The following is a 20,254-nucleotide window of genomic DNA, read 5'->3' on the forward strand; positions in this document are numbered from 1 at the left end:
CAATAGATATTCCTCAACTAGAAAAGTTTTGATATGACTCATGGCTGTTGAAGTGAAGGATGGAGTAAGAGATTTGGAGAGCTGCTCTCTAAACAACACAATTGCCTGAACTGAGACACTTCAAAGAACATTAACCAGCCCCTGGCTCTCAGTCAGTGTGGTCACTGTCCCAGTTTGAGGTAGTCATTATCCAGCATGTGAATGTTTACAGTAAGGCAAGTCTTATACCAGCTGGGTAGGGTAGAAGTAAACTGTGCCTTCTTTCTTGGAGAAACAGTGAAAGATCACTGCTTTTCTTCAAGAAAGCTGCAGTTTCTAGCTTTGAAATGCTTGAAATTCTCTGTAGCTAACAAGCGTGTGACTTTATCATAGACATCTGTTCATGGCTGACAGCAAGAGCAACCTATTTCCTTTGTCTTGAATTCTTCATGATTGAACTACTGCACACCACAGAAATAACTGATTTGGCATAAAATATCAACCAAGAAGACCTGAAGGAGCAGCAGATGCCTTGCCTAATGCAGACCTCCATGCTGAAGCATTGGTGAGAATGTACAGTGCGGGAGCAAAGAAACCGATACTAAACTCCTGCAGCCAATGACTTTTCCCAAGGTAAGACCTTCTGTCAGCTCAGAAAGCAGATACACATATCGCCAGAGGTTTTCTGTGAAAGTCAGCAGAGGGGCTGGTACCACCTGTGTCTTTTTATCTTGGGTTTGGTGGGGAGAAGAGGAAGAAGGACCTTAGTCCAGCACAGTTAAAACTACACTGGCAGAAATCCTCTTCCTCTTCTTCAAAGGAATGCAAGCAGCTCAAGGCTTTTATGTCTGGAGGTGGCCTGCCGTTTTCTCTGATGAGAAGTCAGGGTGTGTTGGCCAAAGTGTTCAACTACTATTGTGTGTGAAGGAGAACAGGAACTGAAAAGGAATTACAAACTGACGGGTCATGTTATGACTTCTTATCTTTCTTTCAGGAGAGAAAGAAGGACAAGTCTCCCTTTTAGATTTTCTAGTTCACTGGGGTAAAGGGAAACCATGTTTTACTTTTAGCAGCTCTTGTTCTTCCATGTGCTTCTGGACCTAAGGGCACAGGTAGAGTTGCACTGCTGGGAAGGCTGGTACATCTGACAAGCCAGACTGAACTGTCAGTGTGAGCCCAGAGAATTTTCTTTCATTTCTCATGCTGTGCTTGTGAATTCTGTAGAACCAGGGAAAAAAAAAGATTCAAGGACACTGGAGGGAGTTTTTGCCAAGAGGATTTCTTGAGCAATCTAAGTGGTTGAGGATCTTTTCTCAAACAAATTTTGGATCAATGGGGTGTCTTCTCATGTACAAATTGAACTGAGGGATTTTCTTTCCTTTATGCATGCTTCTTTCTAAAGCCAGTCTAACAACTAACTAGTGAGGACTGTTGTCACTGGACACCAGCTCAAGCTCTGATAGCTTTTGTAAGAGCATTTGTATCAAAATATTGTTGTGCTGGAGTCCCCACGGCCATCTGGGGCTTTGTGCAGACAGGGTGCTTACAAATGAATGTGAACCAAAGCAAATCAACATTGCTTGGCAGGGATGAAATATATTGCTAGAGTCTGTCTCTGCCAAGCTAGACTGTTTGGCTCCAGTCCCACACTTCAGGGGGATTGTCTGTCAAAACACAAGTTGGTATTATACAGTGTCATGGTTACTTGGCTCTCTAGTCCTTTAACCCCTCTCAGGACTCATCCTTCTGTTATTTGTTGAGTGGAAACCTGTGAACTTCCAATTCTTAAAGCAGACCTTGAGCTCTGGTGCCTTGCACCAGTTGTCCGTCATGTCACTGTGCCATTTCAGGTGGAGCTTTCTCTTAGGAGTGAACTAGAAGATTGCAACCCTTTTGAAAGGAAGGCATTATTTCTTAATGCCATGAAATGTTAAGAAGACATATATTTTGTACCATCTCATGATGGAAGCCCGACTTCTTGGCCTAACCACCTCAGTCAACTGGTCATCCTTTCAGGGTGGGAGTCCATTTTGGACACTTTATTGTCTCTCCTTTATTATCCCATTCCTTCATGGGCAGCAGCTGTTGTTTCTGCTGAGCCCTGCTGATGAGCCCAGAAGCCACCCCTTAAAGGAAAAGACAAGCCATCAACATGAATGTCCTCATGGGTTTGCCAAGAGGTCTACCATAATATTTCCCTCTGCATTTTTGGACATGTTTCTGAATTCATTCAACCTAAGTATGGACATAGTAAATTACCACAGTGGCTTGACCAAGACATGACATTACAGGTGGCTCCAAGCCCATAACATACATTTTTTGCTTTAATGAAAATCCACTGTAAGCACTGGTAGAAGTGCTGTCTCTGAGCACAGATTCTGCAGGGCCATGTCCCATTCTTCAAGTCCAGAGAGGGGCAGTAGGAGGAGGATGTGCATATTCCCTTTGGGAGGCGGATGAAGTGGCAGATCCTCAGCTGAGACCCAGCTGAGTCTGGAGATAGCCGAGCAGAGTGGTGACTCTGCATAGGTATGACACAGCACGTGCTGTCCCTCAGGCAGGCAGCTGCCCACACCACTGCCCAGGCTGTCACGTCGCCCAGCAGCCCGGCGTGCAGCTGCAGCCTCATCCCCTGTTTGCAGGGCAATAGCAGCCTTGCACAGGCTGGGACGCCCTCGGAACACAGACCGGCTGCCTGGGTCACGCAGCCTTGTGGCCTTCCCTCGCGTGGCAGGACTTGATGTTTTCCTTCAAAGTTCAGGCTAGAGCATGCCAGTACTGCCTGGCTCTCCCAGGCATTGTCTGCTCAAGGCACCTGTTATCATCCCAGCAGACTGGGGACTACAGTCCAGATGTCCTTCCAGGCATGGAGCTTTACGGATGGCCCCAGGGCTCAGCTGTCTTTGACACGAGGTGCAGCATGGCTATGTGACCCTGGGTTGGTTTTGCTGAGAAAATTGCCGCTGCACTGTGAGAAAATACGTGAACTAAAGCCAAGCAAGATAAGAAAAGTCAAAACATAGAATTAAAGTTGTCAAGATGATGATAGCTAGCAATGCAAGGCTTCAAAAATAAATGCTATGTGTAGAGGGATAAAGCCCTGAGGGGCTAGTTCCCTATGTTGCTCTAAAGATCCTTGGGCTGGAGCTTAGAAATGCTCCAAGTCCTTGTCTCAGGTGTAACTCTTATGTGAGGGTATGTCCCAAGTGCTGGGCTCCAAGATGGGAGTAGAAAAAAAAATAAGGGAAGAAAAGAGTGGCTGGGTGAGCCGCAGAGAGGGAGATGTCCATGCGGAATGAATGTAGTCCACTGGTAGAGAAGTGTGAGGAATTTTACTGAGAAAATTAACACAAGCACAAGCAGCTGAAGGGCCTGAGAACTGCTCAGCTGCAGGCTTCCACTTCATCCTCTTCCACCTGCCTGGAATGACTCCCTCCTACAGAAAATCCCAGCACCCCTTCCCTTGGCAGGGCAGCTTCTTTTTTGAGCTGGAAGTCCCATGGGAGAAGGGCAGGGACAGCACCTCTCCAGCCATATCCTGGGAGCAGTGACCTGCAGGCAGCAGCTCTGGCTCATGGGCACTAGCACACAGTACAGCACTGTGCAAAAGGCAAGCCAGGACATGAGGGGGTTTGCACAGGGGTGAGTAAGTGTTTGGGGCAAAGGGGGCTGAAAGCCACCTTGCTGAGATTGCATCATCCTGGTGTTTGGTAAGAGGCAACTGGACATGCTGGATGTGCAACTGGGAGCTTTGGAAGGAGCAAACAGAAGTTCAGACATCCACAATGAGGTGGTGGCCAGCTATCGCAACCTTCCCCGGGTGTAAACATCTGCAAAGGGCATTTCCCACAGTGTGTGAGACAACATTATGAATACTATGAAATTCTTTTATTTGGGAAAAAGCAAATCCTTTAGTGAGTTAATATGCAATTATGGTGTACAACAGGTGCTGGCATTGCATTAGAGGTACAGTCAGGTTCCCTTGAAGGAGAAGAACCTCGCGGTGACTCGTGACTAAAATGTGAACAGTTTTTCATTTTTAATATGAAATTGGGCACCATCCAGCATTTAATATCTAAATAATATCAACAACCAGAAATGTATCATTTTTCTATTAGTGCATCGGGAGCTGGATTAGTCCCAGTGCAGCACAGAGGAAGCAGGGAGGACAGGGTCCTTTGCAGGGACTCGCGTCCTTGTAGAGGTGAGCTTGCTCAGCTGGTGCTCTGCCGTACCGCCGTGCCATTGAAACACTGGACCTCAACTCATATATGGCACTTCCCAACTGGAGAGATGCTTTGCCTTAATCTCAGCCTGAGTTTCTATCCCAAACCACTGCTGGAGATAGGAGAAGCGCGCGCACGTTCACGTGGCTGGAGATGTAACACTCTCTTTTAAAGAAAGCAGCCCCTCTCTGTGAGACCTCCGCAAGCCGCAGCCCCGAAGCGGAGCTGTGTGTCCGTGGAGCGGGCTCCGCTCTGTGCCGGTAGCGCTGGGAGGGTGGCCGGGCGGCGCAGCCCCTCCTCGCCGGGGTCACAGGCAACGTGCCCTAGATCGCCTTCCTCGGGTGTGTCAGCCCAGTGTCCCGAGAGACTCCAGTTACCTTTGTGCCTGTGTTTTCCCCATCCTTGCGAAGCATTTTTTCCTGCAGCTGGGAAGTATCGAGCTCTTCGCTCAGTTCGAGGTTAATCATCTGCTTGCAATTAATCTGTGACCTCCCACGCCCGCGGCGCGGGGCAGCGCTGTAGCTTTAACACGGGCGCTGGAAGCGGGACAGGGACAGCAGTGCCAGGTCCGGCCCCGGAGCTGCCGCAGATCCCTCTCTGCTGCCTGCCATGGGGAGCCACAGCCTCCTCGCCGCCCTCCTGGCCGCTGCCCTCGCCGCTCTCCTGCCGCTTCCCGCCGCCCCCTCGGCCCACCGCAAGCTCCTGGTATTCCTGCTCGACGGCTTTCGCTTCGACTACATCGATGACAGCGAGCTGGAGGGTCTGCCGGGCTTTCGGGACATTGTGAACATGGGGGTGAAGGTGGATTACATGACCCCAGACTTCCCCAGCCTCTCCTACCCAAATTACTACACGCTGATGACGGGTGAGTACTTGGGTTTTTGTGCTGTGATGCTCCTCGGAGCTGCTGGCTCCCCGTGCCGAAGCGGAGGGCAGCTCCCTGTGACTTTTTCCTCCAAAGATATAAAAATGCCACAAGTCGTGCTTTTAGCTGGGAGATTAAAAGCGCTGTGGCATTACAGCCCAGTATGGCTTTTCTGAAACCTGCCCCAAACTTGGAAATGCTGCTTGGAGCTGATTTTTGAAGTTCCTCTCTGCTAATCCGCGGTGTTGCTGGGTCCCCACCTGCTGCCACTGCAGCAGCACAGCCAGCTGGAGTTTCCTGGTGGGAGCTACTGCATACATGTAGAACATAAAAATAAATGGGAAATGTATGGAAAATGAATACAGAGCCTGGTCAGGGACTTTTCAGTTAATAAAAATGTGTGTAAACTCAGTGTGCCTACAAGAAGAACTGAGTCCCAGTCAGTAGGTCTGTTTTGGGAAGTTCAGCATTACATTTCTGTTTAAACTTAGTAGACTTTCTTTTCCCAGGTCCCTGTCTTAACTTTGCGCTAAATCATCATATCTGTAATTATCTGAAATACCCAAATAATAAAACATTAAGGATTTTTGTTTTTGCTCCCCTGCAGTTTTTCTGAATGCCCAGGAGGGGCTTTCAGAAAATTGAGAGCGCAGTTATAGTTTTCATGATGCTGACTTGCTTTTAAGTGGAGAACACATGATTACATGGTTACAGTGACACAAGGAAGCTGCACAGAGTACAGCTGGGCCAATTTCATCAGAGACAGACATGCAGGAAACAACAGTTAAGTGAAAAAATTAAAAACAATTTTTTTCTGGAGTTTCTGATTGGATTCTACTCTGGAGTTATTTAACAAACAAGAGCTTCTACCTAATAAGGAGGACTGAGAAAATCTATCCTCTCCTAAGATATGTGGCATCTTCCACTATCCTTGGAACAATGCAGTGCCCAGTGATCCATATACTGCTTGCTGGGAAAGCAAATAGATGCCATTGTAAAACAGATATCTGACATCAGTTGTGCCCAGCTAGTTTTAGAGATGCTTAACCCCTTCCTCCCTTTCTCTCAAGAGAAACACCTTTCTCTTGCTCATCTCTGAAAAGAAAAGAGTGCAAAACCACCACAAGTTTTTGGCTTTTTTTTTCTTTCATGACTTGGTGCAAATATATGTATGCAGAATAAATGTTGTGACTGAAAATAGAGGTGTTGTTCCACTCCAGACCATGTTCTTTAGGTGTACATAGGCAAACCAACCTAACACTTCATGGGTGCAAAAAAGTCTTTGGATGGAGCTGTTAAAGAGAAGAGGGAAAGTGAGTGACACATTTTGCTCCTTACCACATTTAGTCATCTCTCCTATTAAGTGTGTATGGAGTGAAGTCTCTAATCAGTCTTTTAAGGAACTTTGAAAACGTGCTACTTTGTGCTCAAAAAGGAGTTTTGTTTTAGGTAATGAAATACCACTAGTAGACTTCACATTTTTAAGGCGCCAGAGTTCTACACCCCAGCCTGAAGCAATGAGATAATCTGTGAGATCAGCTTTAACTCTTCTTGCAAGTCTTCCAGACTTTATGATGAGGATATCAATGCAAATATAACTTCATTGCAAATAGCAATTCACCTTCCTACCATGTGAGGCACAGTAGCGTTAAATACGTCAGGAACCAACCAAAGTTTAGGTAATAAACATGCCCAAAGGAAAGCCCAAGGGTGCCCTTGAGCCCTCAGGCTGTTAGTGGACCCCATGGTTCTGTCCTGGCATGACAGCAGCGTAAGTCCCATGGTTGCACTGTTCTTACCCTTTGGAGCCATGGTGCTGTCTCCACAGAAAGGAGAGGCTGGGTTGGGAGTTTGGGGCACGCAGCAGATGTAGCGTTAAGCAGTGTCCAGTCTGTGCATGTTCTGTTTACAAAGTTGGGACAGCTTTTGGAGAAAATGCAGCATGACAGGGTGACATGAGCATCATGCCGTAGTGACCTGCTTAGGGCCTGGCAAACTGCCATCTCCCTGTTGCTGCTGTACGAGCATGGGAAAGCTTGCACTGTGTTACACCAGCTATGCATCTCCTCTGCTGGGGAGAGACACAACTGTAACTGGTTTTGTTTGCATTTGCGACTGGGATGTCTAGAAGTTGAATGCTGCCATAATTTCATCTGGGAAATGAGGGACAAACTATTCTTCATGTCTTGTCCTACATTGCTGCTTCATGAGCTGTTAAGAAATTCACGTTACAACCTCCAAAATGTTGTATTTAACATTTGTGAATGTGGCTTCAAAGTATATTGGCTTCTTGCAGCTAAGTCAGCTTAAGATATTTCTGGCCCCACTAGCACATTTCTACCCCTAGCTTGTTCATTATATCCCACCTTTTTTTTTTTTTTTTTGGTAAATACTCCTGTCCCTTTTTTCTCTGCTCATTTGCAACGCCTTTAAGTTAAGGAGCATACATGGCTGCCAGGTCTAGGACAGTGTGTGCATGAAAATGCTGCAGTTGGCATGTCTGTCTTGCCTTTATTCATTCTTGTGAACAAGGCCTTTCCTTTCTGCCTACTGCCCTTACCCCACATCCGTGACTCTGGAAAAGTTTAGTTGATACTGAGGGAAGCTCTTCCTCATTTTGGTGGCTTTGGAGGAGGACAGTGGACTCTGCTCCTCAAATACCATCACTCTTGGGACAGATCAATCTCCTCAAACATGAACTCACCTCTTCCTCCTGCCCAGACCTGCAGGCAGAGCTTATGGATGTCAGCAGCGTCGGCAGCATCCATCCCTCTGCCTCTGAGTGCAGATGCCAAACTGCACACTTCAGCCCTGCCAGAGCACAGCTTTCCTCTGGAATGGGCAACTAGCAAGCAATGGCATGCAGCACAGCTGCCCAATTATCTGCAGGATCTTCTAGTCATTATATTTACTTTACCAGTGATTTCAAGAGGGCAGCCTTACTGAATTTAACATTCATGGGAAATGGCAAGCGTACTCAGATTTTCAAAGTTGTAACCAAATAGATGCAACTGTAACTGTTGACCAAAAGCCCTGTATCTAAAAGCAAATACTTAATGTATGCTAATGAGAAGCACACCCTGTTTTGCTGAGACAAGGTGCTTGGTGAAGCGTTGACGCAGCAGGATGAATAGGACCCTACATGGGTAAACAATTAGGATAAATTTTGGAAGGGAAGCATGGGAGGGAGGTGACTTGCCCCTGGTCATGCAGTGCTGCGGGGCGATGGCAGAGCTCTTCATGGGTCCCCCTCCTACTTATGTCTGCTGCTGCTGTTAAGCTATGAGAAGATGCGTGCTGGAGCTTCACGAAGTGACACAGAAGGCCTCAGAGCAAAGCTGAGGGCCTGTGTAGAGATCTTTTCCCTTTCTCCACACCTACAACAATTATGAGAAAGAAAACCAGAGCATAGAATTAAGAAAAATGCTAATGGTTTACTTTCTTTATGTAAAGTCAAATGATTCAGAGCTTGAGATGAAGCTCCAGTCTTCCTGCAAGCCAGGTAAATGGCATCATAACCTGCTATCTGCTTGAAGAAGCACCAAACAAAAGCTAAGTCACTGCTGGTCCAAAGGGATCTCACTAACATTCAAGCGGAGAAGTTGTTTTGCTACAAAAATCTAGTGCTGTGCAAGGTAGCCCAAGGATGTGCTGGCTCAAAATCTGAATCTTTGAAAAGCAGTCTTCTCTAATGACTTCATTAATTCTCAGCTTTGGCTTCCACAATGGCATAAAGGCTTGTTCTTGGGTGGTTGAGTTGCTTTCTGAGCAACATGGTGCAGTTATGATATTGCAGTTGTTGGCCTGCAAGACATGAAATGGAGAATTAGGTAAAAGATGTTGCTGATGACATATGAGAGAGCTTTTGCAGGGCTCTTCATGGTCTTGGCAAGGGAGGGAAGAAAGAGTCCAAATATGTGTATCCCAGAAAGCTCCCTTAATCTCACCATGTGCTGTTTGTTTTGCAAAGGAAGGAATTAAGACCACAAGCCACTAGGGTTGTTATCCTGTGGAGAGCTTTTAATTTTTCTCTTTCCCTGCTGTGGCCTGGCGCTGCAGGGAGCTCTCACACCAAGCTCAGTGGAAAGTCTGAGGGCTCCCCTGCAGCAGCTGTGAGCATGAGTTATTGCTTCAGAGCCTTTTGTGCCATATCTGTCAAGCAAAACTGCGCGCACTGAGGGTTTGGGTCTTCCTCACCTGCCAACCCACAGGTGTTGGAGGGGTGCTGGAGGACTGCCTGTACCCCAGCTCTCCTGAAGTCCCCCCCAGCTCAGGGCACACAGGGCCCCCTCCCTTTTCTAGCCAGCATAAACATGGGCAGACAGTATCATATCTGAGATGGAAACCCAGAGGGGATTTATTTTCCAAGATCCTAACAAGAAATGAAGTCTTTCTGGCAGGTCCTCCATGAGGATGTGCCAGCTGCCTGGTCAGCTGTGCGGCCCCACATCCAAGAGCTGTATTTCACTTGGCCTCCATGAAAAGCAGAGGGAGTCCCTGATTGCAGAGGTGGGTGGGGAACTGCTTGGAAGAGGAGCAAGGAAGGGGCCTCCATATCCCTCTTTGGACAGAACCTGATCTTAAATAAGTAGCAGAGGGGCCGCGAGGTCCCATGAAGTTTGTGGGGCGGAGGAGGAGGTTGAACAGAGGACATTTCAGTCTCCTGCACACAAAGTGAGGGCTGTAGCCTTTGCAGGGCTGATCCAGACTTGCTGTAACACAGTGATGGCATGTTTGGGGTTTCTTTAAAATACAGGGGTGGTGGGTGGTGCTTTCTCAGTCACTGCCGCTCATTCCTGCATCTGCCATTGCCTCCTCCTCTGGGTGGCAGGAGGGAAAGGGGCAACATGGCAGAGGTCACAGGGATGCGTGACATCAAGGTCTACTCCGCCAGACTGAAGGTTTCACCCATATTCCATGTTTCAGGTGTCCTCCCTCCACTCCTCACTCTTGATGTTGGCATACTTGACTGCTGAGGGGCTTTGGTGGATGATGCTGAAAGCTAATAAATAGCCAGTCTACTTCTGTTTTCCCCTGAGCACAGCAAATCAACACACACCACCCTTCATTTATTCCATGTTTTCTGGTAGCAAATATCCTTTGGGCTCCCACCCCTGGAATCCTCTGGAGTCTGGCTGGTTCTAGTGGATGCCCTTTTTCTGCTGCCCACTTAATGGTATCCAGATTCCAGCCTGGTCCACAGAAGGATGCTGACAGTTTCTGTTTAGCAGTTAAGCAAGTTCTTAACTACATAAGCAATACCCGTATGTTTTTTGAGGCATAAAAAATGAAAGGATAGGAGTACAACAGGGAATGTATTATTGGTACACATGAACTGGAACTACCTCTACTTCACCGTCCAAGCTTAGAAAAAAGCCAGAAGGACATAAAGTGCGTAATGAGTGACAAGGGAATAGGATTTTTTCCCTTTTGTTTCTCTTTAAACAATTACAGATGCCAGCAGCAGCAAGGATTTAGAAGGTTCTGTTCATGACATACAGTTTTGAAATCAAGTCTCTTCTTTTTCTTGGATTCATTAGCTTTCCATTTCAAAAACTATGTGTTGGGAAGCAAAAGAGCATGAAGAAGTCTGTGGTAATACTATTAACTGGCAGGGAAGGGATAGGGCAAGGCAGGCAAGGGCAGGCTGGAGAAGATAGTGGGAACCATGAGGATTTTAATTTTCACATTCTTCTTCTCACTTTGTTTACTCAACACCTGCAGAAAGGCTGCAATGCCAAGCACCAAGATTTTTCTCTTTCACCTATAGAAAAAATATTTTTAAAATCTATGTTTGCTTTCTACCAGTTAGAAAAATGGAAACGCTTCCAAAGTGGAGAACAGAGCAGTTTTCTCTAACACAAGTTCACATGCTAGGAATTGAAATATGGAGTTTTTTCCTTCTTACTAGCTACAGCCTCACAGCTCACAACTAGTGTGCTGTTAGTGGCAGTGAGTGGACATTCACTTATCAAGGTATTTCTTTGCCCAGAGAGAAGTCACAGCTGACTGACAGAAAACTGCCAGAGGCTCATACTCTCTCTAATGGTGCGGGCAGCAGCTTTGCCCACTGTTTTCTTCTGGCCTTCTGTAGGCTTGGAGCTGTGGTGCCCTCGAGCCATACCCAGCTGTGGGTGATCAGAGGTCCCAGAGTGGTTCCTCAGCCCACCACTGTCAGTGGAGGGTTTGGGATACGAACTGATGGCCTGAAGCCCCTGCTCCCGAGGGACAAAAGACCTGACTTCTCACACAAGAGGGCATCTGCAAAACCTCAGCTGAATGTTTAATGCAATTTTTGTGCACCCCAGCCCTGGCCCCATGATGAAAGCACTGAATTAAGAGTTTCATACTCTTACTAAATTAATCCCCTTCAGGGGAAAAAATTAATACTCTGTATAATAGAGATTTTTCTGTGCCTTTTGATGTGATCCTACTTGGATTACAAAGTCTTGCCTGATGCAGGCTAAGGTGTTTATGCTTTGGCTCTGTCTGGTATTGGAGGTCACAAAGTATTTTCAAGTCTTTGCCAGCAAGCTCTTTTGTGAACATGAATTACCTGTGTGCATCTTGCAAGTACTGTTTTCACTTGGGGGTCTGCAGATGGCAGGACCACTTTGCCCAGGCCAGCGCTCCCCCTGAACTTCTCATGAGCCCTGGTCTTCTCCAGGCCATGTAAGGTTTCGCATGTGGGTTTTGTTTTTTCCCTGTGGTTTTTCTTTTCAAAGCAGAGCAGATGAGACCCATCAGGGGAACAGCAGAGTAGGGCATATATCAAAGCTCAGTCCTTGGGGGCAGCAACACCATGGTATCTGCTCCAGAACAGGAATATGGTGCTGGTGACTTTATAGTCCTGCTCTATTCCTCTTTATGGCAGGCAGCCATATGAGCAGAGCAATTCCCAGGGCAAGTCATCCACTGTTTGCATGGAGGAACTTAATTCTTTCCCAGCCTGTATAGCCTCATGCTATACATGCCTATGCTTGCATCTGCCCTCCTGGCTTTTGTCACTGACCGCATGGTGGGACATGAGAGGAAAGGTCTCACCATAGTGGCAAGGTATGTATATAATATCAGAGAGTACATTTAGCTACATTCAGCTACATTTAGTACTGATGTCATCATCAGATTGCAGTACCTTTGCTGTGTTGGCTGATACACACACCATGAGTTCTCTGATAAATCTCATTTGCTCAGTGCAGAGGTAATTTACCTCTATTTTGTTGCCCAATGCACCTAAGTATAGCATTGCGCATCTGTCACACACTGCCTTTCTTGTAAAGAAAAGATTGTCTCAGAAGTGCATTTTCTCTTGTAGATTTACAAACAGGTGGTTGCTTTATGATGTTTCGTGCCTACTTGTAATCCTGACACGTAGTCAGTGAAAGACCACCAAAGAAAGAAGAGGTCGTTCCTGTAGCAGATGCTGCAGGAGCACATGCTCTGGTTTCCAGATGTCACATTCAGCCAATGTAGGGCGCACAGCACTCAGAGCTACTGTGCTGCTGTTTTGGGTGGCCAAATGGCTATGTGTTTTGTTGTTTTTTTTAATTTCATCTTTGTTTTGCAGAGATTCATTTGAATGCTGACAAAAGTGCCTGGAGACATGGGAATGTGCTTTAGACAAATGCTGTAAGAAGTGTAATGTTCAAGTAAGCTGTAGCATGCAGACTTGCAAATGCTTTTGCTGGCTCTCTTCCAGAAGGATACAGCAGTTATCATATTCCTGGGAACTATACCCTCTTTGTTTTCCTATGTTGCTTGTGGAAGGGGTAATTTTTACTACAATTGCGGTGTGTTTTAATAATGACATCTGTATGCTGAAACTGCTTTTTGCCCTGCTTCTGTTTGAGACTCTTAAGATAATGTTTGATTACAGAAGAAAGCTGCTGCAATGGAAGAAATAAAAAATTCAGCATTTTATGGTGACTCTCAAACACCATGTTGCTATTTTGATAATAATCCAAAAGAAGGTCACCAAAGGTAATTTCCTTAGGCTGGAGAAAACAAGTTAAAACAGGGGATGTAAAGAACTGGGATTGTACAGGTGACCCAAAAGAAACTTGAGAAGTGATCTTAATTCTTCTTAATTAAGAAGAAATAATTAATTATTAATTAATTAATTGGGGGTAGAAATGCTGGTTATTGCAGGGCATTTTAATCTAGTGAGCGAGTCTCAGAATAGCCATGGTTGAAGATTAACAAAGGTCAAAAATAAAATTAGAGACCAGGCATACTTTTTGAACAGCATTTACTGATGATACATATCGGGATGTGCAACTCAAGGAAGAAATTGATTAGTTGATTATTGATGATTATTGACCAAAGAGGTCTGGGGTCTTTCTGGGACACAGGCCTCAGGTAAGCAGATGTGAATGGCATTAAATGGTCACCTCCTTTGATCTGTCTGCTCATCTGATTTTCTTTTCTGGCCCTGTGAACCAGGGATATCTACAATGAAAATTGATGCCTTATAGTCTTCTATACCTCTTTTTCAATATTAAAGAGTTGTAGTCCATAGAAAATTGGAGTCATCTAATTAGGAGATCAGAACACTGTCCTCTGTATTAGTGCAAACAGTTAATTAAACTTCCCAACAATACTACAAAGAACAATCTCCAATTTCTTCCTTAAAGACAGGGGACAAAGAGATAGGAGACCTTAAGTCCTACAGGATCACTAGCAGCTAGAGCTCGTTGATTCTATATGAAGACTACACTGTAATCATATACATACCTAATCTGTAGGTCTCAGATACAGCTTCAGTAGTGAACTACAAGTTTCCCAGCCTGACACAAGTTGCCTGCCTGCAATTTATTAGGTTGATAGATGCTTAGGAATACATCAACTTCAAGAAGCTGAGGTTGCCCTCTAAGTTTAAGGCTGTATTTTTGATGCACTGTAGAGACTTCCTTCTATCTCTTTTGAGACAGCAAAGAGAGCACTTGGCAGCCTGAAGAGGACAGATTACTGCCCATCCAATCCACCAGTTCTCCTGTATTAAACCTCTTTGGTTTAATATCATAAATAGTGACTGCTGCAAACTGGGACTGCTTTTCTCCTCTGGGAAGGAGGAAATGTTTTGCATAATTGAAATACTTTTTAGTAGAGAAGGAGAGTTCAAAATTCATTTCAAGGTCACATGTACCCAAAGTATACAGAGTCCTCTGCTTGAAATGACGCCTTTTCAAAACAAGCATACCAAGGTTATTTCAGTTCTGATCACCATGCTCAGGCTCACAATAATCAAAGCCTGTTATCTGGATCCCTGCAATAACATGACTCACCAGCTAATGATGACAGTGTCTAACACATGCTTCAGTTGTTGCTTTTTAAGATATGGAAATCAGGAACTTCCAGTACAACTTAGTCTTCAACGTTTCTTTTCCCATTTCTGTTAATTCATCTGCAGAATAATTCTTAAAATATAGTCTTTTCTGATAATGACAGGAAGTAGGAGGCATCTCTCAGTTATTATATACTAGTTTCTTGTAATACAAAGTTGCCCAAGGGCCCCTAAGATACAGTAAGAGGGCTGAACATGCCTGATGAAATGATTGCTATGCCCACAACCAATAACAAAGCATGATCATTAAAAAAAATATAAAATATAACAATAATGGAAAAATAAATGTAACATATAAAGGTTTTTGCCTAGTTTTTGCTTGTTTGCAGAAAAACATTGTGCCCTATGGATAAAGGAAGGAGAAATGCGAGTTTCCTGAACTTTTTTCAATGTTTTTAGATTGTGTTCTTATCCTCTCCTGTTCATAGCCTGCTTTCCACAGCCCTCTGGTTCTGAGTTCTGGTGGGTACCTTAAAACGGCCTCAGACTTGGTAGGTGCTGCGTGTGTCGGAGGAGCCAGGTGGCCCCCACGAGGGTTGCTGCTGACATGGTTTGTGTGTTTGGGCTGGGTGCAGGATAGTGAGCAGGCCATGGGTGCGGGGTTTGTTTCTCCTGGCCTCAGCTATCTAAAATTTGGCTGCCTGAAACTAGGAAATGCTGTGATCTTTCTCTACCGTTAACAGAGAGCAATACGCACCTCCAGATATCTGAGATGCCTGTCTTGGGGCGGCATGATTTGCTTTCTAGACATGCCTCTTCTTATCCACTGACTGTGAAGGCAACACAGGGGGCTGACAAGTTTCAGCAACTAATTTTTAGGTGGCTGAACTGTGGGATATAGCGAGCTAACTAGAGCACCTCAATAAAAGGTAACAGTCAAGGAGATTGTATGAGCAGTTGCAAGGTAAGAGATCCCTGAGTTCAAGTCAGAGCTTTTCAGCTGATTTGCTGGATGATCCTGTAGTAGCAGTGGTGGTGCTGGTGGCATCCTTCTGCTGGAGGACACCAATCTGATTGTGCTGGTTTTTTTGTCCACCCCAAAAGGTCGCCACTGTGAGGTCCATCAGATGACTGGAAACTACATGTGGGACCAGAAGGCAAATATATCTTTTGATATTGGTGTGAATAAAGAAAGCCTGATGCCTCTCTGGTGGAATGGATCTGAGCCTTTGTGGGTCACAATGATGAAAGCTAAAAAGAACGTTTCCATGTACTATTGGCCAGGTAAGTATGTGAAAAATTGCTGCCATCTTAACAGTGCATCTTTACATCTGAGCACTCCATATTCTGTAGGAATGGCTCTCTAACACAGTCCTGGAATACAGACAAGAGTGTTGAGTGCTTTGCTAACCACTCATAGAAATGAATTATCTTTTCTTAGGTCATGATAATTTGCATATGCTTACAAAGGAAAAGACTGAAGTGTCACTGGAGGCAGCTTTCCGCCAAACATCACCTTCAGGAGGGCACTGGCTTGCAGAGCATCCCCTCCTCCACCGACTGCTCATTCCTCTTGCCCACCTGTAGCTTCTGCTTTGCTGAATGGTTGCTCCATGAATGGTTCATGGTCTTATTAAAGTTAAACGGTAACCAGTCTCCCACAATGCTTGTTTGGTTTTAATCTGGAAATTAGTATCTGAGAGCTGAAGATGATCTGCTCTGTGGGGACAACAAAATCCAGCTGAAAGCAAAGCATCCTTGTCCTCTTGTCCTCCTTCATTGTTGATTGAGTTGAAGTCCCAGTTGCTCTGAGTCTGGGCCATTCTTTTGGAGGGACTTGGCCTTTCTGTTCCTCATTTGTTAGATATTGGGCAATTGAAATGACTAGAGATGTATAAAAATGAGTCCTTTTTAACAAAAAGAGGTATCTCCTTAGACTATCCATTTAGGGACTCACATGGAAATAAATGTTCTAGCTCTGCAACCAGACCAAATGCCTTGCAAAGTACTGAGATTCTCAACCTTTTAACCTTTTAACTCTGCTACTTATACTAATCAGTATGCAGATATCCTCATACGTGCAAGTGCAGCCTAGAGGACCACGGAGCTGTTAGAAGAGCTGTCCTGGATACAGCCAGTGCCAGTAGGGCAGTGGCAACTGACCCACACCGTGGGCTCCTGGACTGCTCGTCTCTGCATCCCGGTGCACATGTGCCTGGCCACAGTCTGTCCATGCAACGTGGCTAATGGTGTCCCAGATAAAAAGTCCACAGTTCTAAGGAATGGGAAGAAAGATCAAACCAAGATGGAAAACATTGAAAAACCATCTAGAGCATTTCTATAGTAGTGAAGAGCAAAAAGACCTGAGGGTGACAATATTGCCTTATGGACTCGGAGGCAGTCAAGGTGACTGACATATAATGGTTTGGATCAGCCCTGAAAAAAATGCTGCTTCTTACTGAAGATCACCCAAGTGACCTAACAGCAATGCAAATAGTAGTTATACAAGAATGTAGGAATTCTTCTAAAAATTTACAAAAGACCTCTTTCTATAGACTATTTATTTTTACCCACTAATATAATTGCTCTCAATAGGTATAATTATGTACTGAATAGATGTAACAGCCTGTAGAGAGATGCTGAAATAAAAAACCCAACAGTATCACTTTCCATTAAATGCCTTTGGACTTTACCTAACTCCTACATGTTGCCCTTTGAGCAGTGTTTCCCAGGGAGAAGACGTATGAGATGTATATGTATGTATCCTTGTATACATATGTATACCCTTCACCTTTCTCCACCTGCTATTTCCAGTTGAAAATTGCAACAATAGAGCCTCCCTTTTCCCAGTGCTTATGCTGCCAAGTGTATGCATTGACTCTTATGACACAGAGGGGGAATTTTTTGTGGATCTGGTATTTTAGCTGTGGACTGTGACATGTACATCCGTCTCTCCTTAATTATTTATCTGTGATGAGTGACCTTTGGCAAAGCCATCAGTGCCTCAGTTCAGCAAACGCTTAAGCACATGCTTATTTTAAGGGTATTCATGGTCTCAAAGGACACATATGCCATACAGGGTCAGGCACAGGGCAGGAAGTGGGGTGAAATGTAGAACTATTGAACTAAAACACAGGGTTGTTGGGCTGCAGTAGGACTCCAGGTGTATCTCGGGTAAACAGAAGTCACTCCAAATGCAGTAGTATTTATTACATTTTCCCTATACAATTTTCTAAACTGTTTTCTAGTTCCATAGTAAGGACAAAATCCTTTATAAAAATTCTAGATCTATCCTTTTAAAACTTTAATTCTTAACAAGACATTTGACTTGGAAGCAATACCAAACAAAATGAAAATAATAATAAAAAAGATTTAATAACCAAGGCAAGTAGAGGTCCCACAGACATTTCCACTACATATAATCTGCTGTTAGTGATTAGCTTTCCAGCCTGAGGATATACTTCTGCTTAGTAATGAATCTTACAAATATGATGAAGAACCAAACAGTAAAAGTTTCAGAAACTCTTCATAAGAACAGCAGCATAGAGCCAAATTCAACACACTTTGTTCTGGAAGGTGCTATTTTCTCTTTAGCCAGCATTGAAGACAAATGAGATCAATCAACCATAGCAGAAATACCAGAGAGCTGATTCCCAGGATTAACTTACACCACTGCCATTTCCTCCTCAGGGCCAGTTCTAAGCTTTGCAAAGTCTGAATGCAAAATCTGCTGCTTCATATTCTTCCCTAAATTCCTCTCTCATGTGTAGTCAGTGCATAAAGAAGTAAAATCCAGACCCCAACAGGAACACAGAGCAGGAGGGCTGTCGGATGCAAATGACCATCCATCACAGTTTTATCTGTGAGCCCAACGTAAACCCAGCAAAGACAACTCATGGGCAGAACTCATGTGGGATCTCCTGACACTGGAAGCAGAGGAGCCAAAATAGCACCATGCCAGGGGTCCCAACCACCAATTCTGATAAAATGTAAGACCTTGGCTTGTTGGGACATTTTTCTCCTTTCTTCACAACCTACCTGAGGTGAAATTCTCAGGCTTATGCCCAGGTTGCCCGTCTGAAGCACTGCTGCTCCAGCGGATGGGAATGCCCAGAGGAGTGCAAGAGCATCCCAGCAGTCTTGGCAAAGTCAAAGCTTTGGAGTGGTCCTCAGCCCACTGGATTGTGTCACCACAGGTGCTCATAGAATCATAGAATCATAGAATAGGTAGGGTTGGAAGAGACCTCCAAGATCATCAAGTCCAACCCCTGATCCAACTCCAATTACTATATCATGGCACTAAGGGCCACGTCCAATCTCTTTTTAAAAACCTCCAGGGATGGTGAATCCACCACCTCTCTGGGTAGGCCGTTCCAATGTCTGATAACCCTCTCTGTAAAGAATTTTTTCCTAACATCTAACCTAAACCTCCCCTGGCAGAGCTTGAGCCCATGTCCCCTTGTCCTATTGTTGGTTGCCCGGGAGAAGAGACCAACCCCCGCCTGGCTATAACCTCCCTTCAGGTAGTTGAAGAGAGTGATGAGGTCGCCTCTAAGCCTTCTCTTCTCCAGACTAAACAACCCCAGCTCCCTCAGCCTCTCCTCATAGGACTTGTGCTCAAGTCCCTTCACCAGCCTCGTTGCTCTTTTCTGGACCCGCTCCAGCACCTCAATGTCCTTCCTGAACTGAGGGGCCCAGAGCTGAACACAATACTCAAGGTGTGGCCTCACCAATGCAGAGTACAGGGGAAGGATCACTTCCCTGCTCCTGCTGGCCACACTGTTCCTGATGCAGGCCAGGATGCCATTGGCCTTCTTGGCTACCTGAGCACACTGCTGGCTCATGTTCAGCCTCCTGTCGATCAGCACCCCCAAGTCCCTTTCTGCCTGGCTGCTCTCCAGCCACTCTGTCCCCAGCCTGTAGCGCTGCAGGGGGTTGTTGTGGCCAAAGTGCAGGACCCGGCACTTGGCCTTGTTGAACTTCATTTCATTGGAGTTTGCCCATCTCTCCAGTCTATCCAGATCCCTCTGCAGAGCCCTCCTGCCTTCCGGCAGGTCGACACTCCCTCCCAACTTGGTGTCATCTGCAAATTTGCTGATGATGGACTCAATCCCCTCATCTAAATCATCGATAAAGATGTTAAAAAGGACTGGGCCCAGCACTGACCCCTGGGGGACACCACTGGTGACCGGCTTCCAACTGGATGCAGCTCAAAATCCTTTATTTTCCAGCAGCCTGTGCTAACCGCGTACGCAGCTGCTTCAGCTGAAGTGCAGTGACATCTTCTCTAAACACTGAAATGAAAGAGGGAAAAAAAGGCTCTGAACTCAACTTTTGCCATTTAAACACAACATTTACCAGATCATACAGCTTGTCTGGAAAGTTTTCAAAACTTGTTATGACATGAAGTGTCCAACTCTTAAATAAATGTTTAGAAATGCAATTTAAAGCTGGCAGAGGTTCAGGTCTCCATGTCAGATAGATAAAGAGGAGCCTATATATCACTCTGAAAGAAGTCCTTATTCCTGCTCCAGTAGTTCAGGTTTTTAAATAAAGGTTTAGTGTCATACAAAACTGTGAAAAAAGGTATCTAACATCTTCATAAATATAACTTAACTATTTGTAGTTTAAACAAGAAAAAACATTCCCTTTGTCTGTCTCCAAATCTGTTTAAATTTCCTTTCCCATAATATTTAAATGAGAAAATTTACCATCTGTCCTGGCCTCTACCAAAATGAAATCTAAATATTAAAGGGTCTTCGTGGCCAGTATTTTGGAATTGGAACAAGCCGTAACATCAAAAATCCAAATTTAAGTTCTGTTCATCATAGAGGCTAAAAAGAAAAAGGAAGCTCTTGATATCTAAGCAGCCTGAATTTTCAGTGGTACTGCCAATGAACT

The 20,254-nt window shown here is 45.0% G+C and overlaps 1 protein-coding gene across 1 annotated transcript in view; it reads left to right on the forward strand.

The window, feature by feature from the left end:
- The first annotated feature begins 4,814 nt into the window (after positions 1 to 4,814).
- ENPP6 (ectonucleotide pyrophosphatase/phosphodiesterase 6) overlaps positions 4,815 to 20,254 on the forward strand; it is a 30,990-nt gene continuing 15,550 nt past the window's right edge. The window contains exons 1-2 of the mRNA XM_027676636.1: positions 4,815 to 5,070; positions 15,458 to 15,637. Of these exons, the coding sequence (XP_027532437.1) occupies positions 4,815 to 5,070; positions 15,458 to 15,637 (436 nt within the window). The remainder of the gene's footprint in view (positions 5,071 to 15,457; positions 15,638 to 20,254) is intronic.

The sequence above is a fragment of the Neopelma chrysocephalum genome, unplaced genomic scaffold (assembly GCF_003984885.1).
Source record: "Neopelma chrysocephalum unplaced genomic scaffold, ASM398488v2 Primary Assembly neopelma1_42, whole genome shotgun sequence".
Taxonomy (NCBI): Eukaryota; Metazoa; Chordata; class Aves; order Passeriformes; family Pipridae; genus Neopelma; species Neopelma chrysocephalum.